At 53.6% G+C, this 5,623-nt stretch overlaps 1 protein-coding gene across 1 annotated transcript in view; it reads left to right on the forward strand.

The window, feature by feature from the left end:
- LOC102471537 (CMRF35-like molecule 5) overlaps positions 1–5,388 on the forward strand; it is a 7,591-nt gene extending 2,203 nt beyond the window's left edge. Inside the window, exons 3-6 of the mRNA XM_027771920.1 lie at positions 673–745; positions 2,085–2,203; positions 2,722–2,777; positions 3,674–5,388. Of these exons, the coding sequence (XP_027627721.1) occupies positions 673–745; positions 2,085–2,203; positions 2,722–2,777; positions 3,674–3,904 (479 nt within the window). The 3' untranslated portion in view covers positions 3,905–5,388. The remainder of the gene's footprint in view (positions 1–672; positions 746–2,084; positions 2,204–2,721; positions 2,778–3,673) is intronic.
- The last annotated feature ends 235 nt before the right edge of the window (positions 5,389–5,623 follow it).

Genomic DNA, 5,623 nt, shown 5'->3' on the forward strand with positions numbered 1-5,623 from the left:
GAACCAGCCTGGCCACTTATCCAGACGGGTGCCTGGAGAACCCAGATCAGCGATTCAGTCTTTCACTGGGCAAGCTTTGGTTCAGTGCCCATTTCAAGGCACAGGGCTAGGCTAGGCTTTGGAAGGGGGACCAGGACCTTGAGATCTGATCCTGGGCTGGAGGAGCCCACAGCCCAGCCACAAAGACAGATATGCAAATGAAGAGTGATGGCAGGTGGCATAACAGAGCCACTCTGGGTGGAGTCCCAGTGAAGGCAGGGCTCAGGTCACGAGACAAAGCCAGAGCAATGTCTCTCCAGCCCAAGAGGAAGGGGACACTGCCTGGGCTTTGCTGGATGAAACAAATATATCTAGAGGAGACAAGAGGAGTGGAGAGGGAGGCGGTAGAGGCTCAATAACGATGAAGACAGAAGAGACCAGAAATGTTCCGGAGATACAAGGGACAATGTGGCCTGCCTCGAAAGACACTTGCACTGTGACACTGGCTGTGAAGGAACTCCAGCTCTACTCGGGTCACGTCAGCACCACCTCTCCCTTTGTTCCCAGGAGTGTGGTGTCTCTCAGGGTCCTCACTTGATCCCAGGCTACCTGTGGGCTCCTCCTCCCCCGGGCTGGAGCTGGAAGGGGATGCCTTGGAGAGTAAGGATCTCCCTTCACTGTCATCTCTTACAGCTCCAGCCTCGCCCGCCATCAGGAGCAGCAAGACAACAGTCCCAGCCTCTACTACCAGCCCTGTCATTGTCAGGTACTGCGCCCAACCCCCCAAACCCTCCCACCCTCCGCCCACTGGGCCAGATGCCCCAGCAACCCACTGCCACAGATACCTAGCTCTCAGGAGATGGAATGGAGTCCGATAGGTCTCTTTGGGTCAGTTCACGCTAGCCTCAGTTTTCTCACCTGAAAAAATGGGTCAATAACATTTCCATCTCATTAGGGTTTCTAATTCTGATAGAAATGTCTGTCGACCTTGGGAGCCAGGTCGTTCTTTGCTGTGCTGGGGGTGGGGTGCCCTGTGCGCTGTAGGCTGTTTAGCGGTGTCCCTGACCTTTCAGGGGCACAGACACCCCAGATATGACAACCAAATATCTGAGGAGGGTGTGTCGTGGGGGACACACCCATGCCTAGTTTGGAACCAATCATTACGGGGGTCATGAGGATTAAATGAAATTGTAGGCCGAGGGGCTTCGCCTTGTGCCAGGCCCTGCTTCTTTAGACGCTGGCTCTTCTCCATCTTTCAGTGAGAATAGGGAAGCGCTCCCAGAGCTGCAGTGGATTCAGGGAAAGGGCACTCTTCGTAGTTACACCCCGTGGCCTGATTTCTGTTCTACCCCTGCCCACGGCTTTCCAGGCCCTGCCGTTGGGACTGGCAGTGCCTTCCTGCCTCTGCCCTGCCCTCCCCTCTCTCCACCTTCCATCAGCGCAGACCCTGAGCCCTCGGCTCTGGCAAACCTCGGTTCCTTGCCCCGAGAGAGTAAGCCAGAAACCAAGTAGTGCTGATGAACTGAGCCAGAGAGGTCCCTAGAACCTCTCTCTCTTCCTCTTTGACCCTTGACACCCAGACACCTTCCTAAGAGCCCTCTAAGGTAAGAAAATCTACCTTTGTGTTCTTCCTCTGACTTAAGTCAGGGCTTGTGAAAGTGCGTTTAGTGTCTGGCAGAGCTGTTTGGAAAAATGCTCTGAGTTTACTCTGCTAACTGCACCTCACAGAGAAGGGCTGACAAGGAAAAGCTGGGACAGAGAATGGTTAAGGGAAGGAAGATGGGGAGGTGAGTGCAGATGGAGGTGAGTGCAGACGACAGGGCTCTGAGGGGCGATGACGTGCCCTGGCCTGCATGGCCTATAGGGTGGGGCCCTTGGCCAGTGGCTGCCCCCAGGCCACTCGAGCAGGTAGTGCTGTTGCTGGAGCAGTGAGTCCTGGCTGAAGAGCAATTTGTCTCCTCGATGTAAACCTGTTTGAAACCTCAGGAGAGGCTGGAAGCGGGCAAGGCCTGTCAGTGGCCAAGGCACAGGGCTAGGTGGTTTTGAGGGTAGGAGGCTGGGGCTGGGCTCTGACTGTCCTCACCTGGCTGGTCCGTGTTCCAAAGCACCCAGGACAACTTGAAGTTCATCATTCCCAGTGTGGTGGTCGCCGCACTGCTGCTGCTGCTGCTCATCCTGCTCGTGGTGCTGTACCTCAGGAAAGTCCGAGGAAGAGCCAGGAAGGGTGAGACTCCCCCTCGACCCCCCAGAGGTTTTAGCCATATGGTACCTGCATTCACCAGAGAGAGAGAGACAGAGACAGTGAGCGGTGAAGTAAGAAATCACCCCTTGGGAGGGATGGCTACGCCACAATTCCTTCTCCTCCATTCTCTTCTTGGGATCTTGGGCACACACGCACATGTGCTTGGCGTGATTTTCAAGCCACTGGTCTGGGACTTCAACTGGAGTTGGCCATGTGGGAGTCCAGCATGTAACCGCTATACCACCTGCTGCCCCAAGTTTACTGTTTATATGCAGATCAATTATGAATGGCCAGTTTGTTTCACTCCCTAGCATCCCTGAGTAGTACTCTGTGCTGGGTGTTTGGGACAGCCTCAGGCTCAAACATGTCTGCCGGTCACCCTTGGCCTCTTTCCCATCAGAGTCCCTCTGCCTAGCCAGAACCACTAGCCCCTCCCTCTTGTTTCCATGGCACTGGGTTGGGAGCGAGCCCTCCCTGAACCTTGACTATTTGCTTCGCAGGCGAGGCTGAGTCCTACCACGTCTACAATGAACTTTCAGTCCAGAAGGAGACCACGGTGAGTGGAAAGTACTCTTCCTGAGGAGACCTTTGTTGCTCTTGTTTAATTTCCCAGCTGCTGCTTACTCATAGTTTCTATTTTTTCTCAACCTTGACTCACAATGGTGATTGCTTATCCCCTGCTTCCCTGTGGCCTATTGACGTGCTTCCTGTCCTCATATTTCCCAATTCAAATCCCTTACACACAGAGAGAAGTTGGTTGACCCAACTACTAACCTTGACCCCGAAAGAGACAGCTTTCTGTATCTCCTAGCTTATGAGTCCACCTCTGGGGTGGCTGCGTTGGTCCAGTCGACAGTGGGGAACTGTATCACCTGACCAGAAACAAGGCTGCCTAGGAACTCTCTCAGCAGGGCTGCGGACTATGATTTCTTTTGAATAGGTCTGCCCTGTCTAAAAGCTGAGACCCTCAGAATTATAGAACTGCAGGATTGGGAGAATCTAAGCCACCTAGGCCACCCTTCTGTGTGATGCTGGAATCAACTCTATGAATAATATTCCTCCCAAATGCTTTTCTAGCTCAATGCTACTCGAATTTGAGTGTGCATAAAGGCCACTGGGAGAACCATTAAAACAGAGTTTCCTGGGCCCCACCCCCAGGGACTTGGTTGAATAAATCTGGGGTGCAGCTTGATTACGTATTTATAACATGCCATCATATCATATATTATGATGTTGCTGGCCCATGTACACACACTTAAGCATGTTAAGTGATGGTAACCTCACTGCCATCAGAAGCGACTTTTTCCACTCATTTATTCCCAAGGGCTCTTCAGGATCAGCACCTTGTCCCCTATCTTCTACCTGTCCTCCATGTAGCTCTGTACACTCGGAGGGCCACGGACCATCCAGCTGTGATCCATATCATTGGCACCTGTCTTCTCTGATTCCCAGGGCTTCCATGAACAGATGGTCTCTGACGAGGACGCTGAGGATATCCATATCCACTATGCTTCGCCCATCCATCTAAACCACTTCGGCACTGAGGACTCCATCTATGTGAACATCCAAGCCAGACCGAAGCCCCCTCCTGATCCCTTTCTGACTGTGGAATACGCCAGCATCGCTGGAAATAGACCCCAACCCTCCCAGTTGACTGCCCTGGAGGGGGAGCCCAGGAACTGAAGACAAGACTCACTTGTCAAATGCTCACAAGGTTCAGAGTTGCTCTAGTAGTGATGAATGACTTCCACGTGGCAAAGCCAGTTACTCACTAGTACGGGTCACCCCCTCCTGCATAGGAGGTGAGGAATGGAGAGCAAAGGAAAGTCCTTATCAACCCCGAGGGCAGAAGCGTTGAGTCTGAGGGATGTGATGGGCAGGCTATGGGGATGAGAGGAGATTTCTGGATACCTGCCCTCTCCCTTCCCCAGGGTCAGGGATGAGTGCTACTGGGACACAGTCCAACTAGATAAGGATCTGGGACCCGCTGCCTCTGAGTGAACCAGTGCTCACCTCTGGCTGTTGCTAGCACTTCCTTCCTGACCAGGGGCTACGAAATCCTGACAGATGGTGCAAATTCCTCTCTTGGTGCCTCACTCCATGAAAGCCCCTCTCTAAACTGTTCTCTCAGGACCCGGTATCCAGGCTGAGAAACTGTGCCTTGTCCCCAACCCTACCCCAGTTCTCACCTCTCCTGACTGGCCTCTGGATTCTAACTCCCCTCCCACTGGTGGGATTCTCATAACCCTGCCAGGAGGAAGGCTGGGCTGTGCTCTGGTCAGGAGTCTCCCTCAGCACTTGCCCTTGCCCTCGCTAGTCAGGGTGGGGTTGGGGAGTGCTCTTCCCTACGGTTGTCCACATAGCTCCATCAGAACTGGTCTGGTCTCCTTGCTCTCCAAAGAAACCATACCCACGTTGCTAACTGTATCTCAGTCACACTGAGTGTAAGTACATGTCACAGGGCCCTTCTGGGATGGGACCCCCCCTTTTCACATTGTGCCCTGTAGAGTGACTCTGAACTCTGGGATATTCCAACCAAGCGAGGAGAAGGGCGGTGTCCTGCTAAGTCGTGGTGAAGATTTCTTGGATCGCAGCCATTGCTTCTCAGCAGAGACCTTAAAGGGCACTGAATCCCACTGCTGACGGGATGTCTGACCCCCTTTATAAACCTCACTCAGGAGCCACATGGTCTCTGCCTCAGTCTCAGGCCTAGGAACTCACTGCCTCCCACCCAGGCAGCTGTTGTGAACGTTGTCAGAATGCACCGAACTTGCCCACAAGAGGGCCTGGGTCAGGTTGCTTCACGGTCAGAGAGAGTGGGTTGAGAGGAGTAGGGCAGGAGCTTTGGAGTCTGCTGAGCTGGTCTGTGAGAATGGCGCCTTCCTCTGGGAGGCAGGCCTTTAAGTGCCAGCACTTCTCCCTGTGATGTCTCAGCTACCATCGTGGGCCCTCCAGGATCCCAGTGTCGAGAATGTGGTCTACCCCCAGCCTATGGCTCCACAGGGACGCAGACCGTGCAGACCTGTAGGGTCAGGTGCCGGACCGAGGGGTGATCTCATTGTATGTGTGCGTGTCTGTGTGTGTGTGTGTGTCTTGGGTTGATGTATGAACAAATAATGACCATAGAAAGCAATCATGGTGGGGCTGGCAGGTGGTATGGTGGCTAAGGGCACTGACTGTGCAGAGACAGTGAGCGGTGAAGTAAGAAATCACCCCTTGGGAGGGATGGCTACGCCACAATTCCTTCTCCTCCATTCTCTTCTTGGGATCTTGGGCACACACGCACATGTGCTTGGCGTGATTTTCAAGCCACTGGTCTGGGACTTCAACTGGAGTTGGCCATGTGGGAGTCCAGCATGTAACCGCTATACCACCTGCTGCCCCAAGTTTACTGTTTATATG

Source organism: Tupaia chinensis, unplaced genomic scaffold (genome assembly GCF_000334495.1).
Source record: "Tupaia chinensis unplaced genomic scaffold, TupChi_1.0 Scaffold000238_1, whole genome shotgun sequence".
NCBI lineage: Eukaryota > Metazoa > Chordata > Mammalia > Scandentia > Tupaiidae > Tupaia > Tupaia belangeri.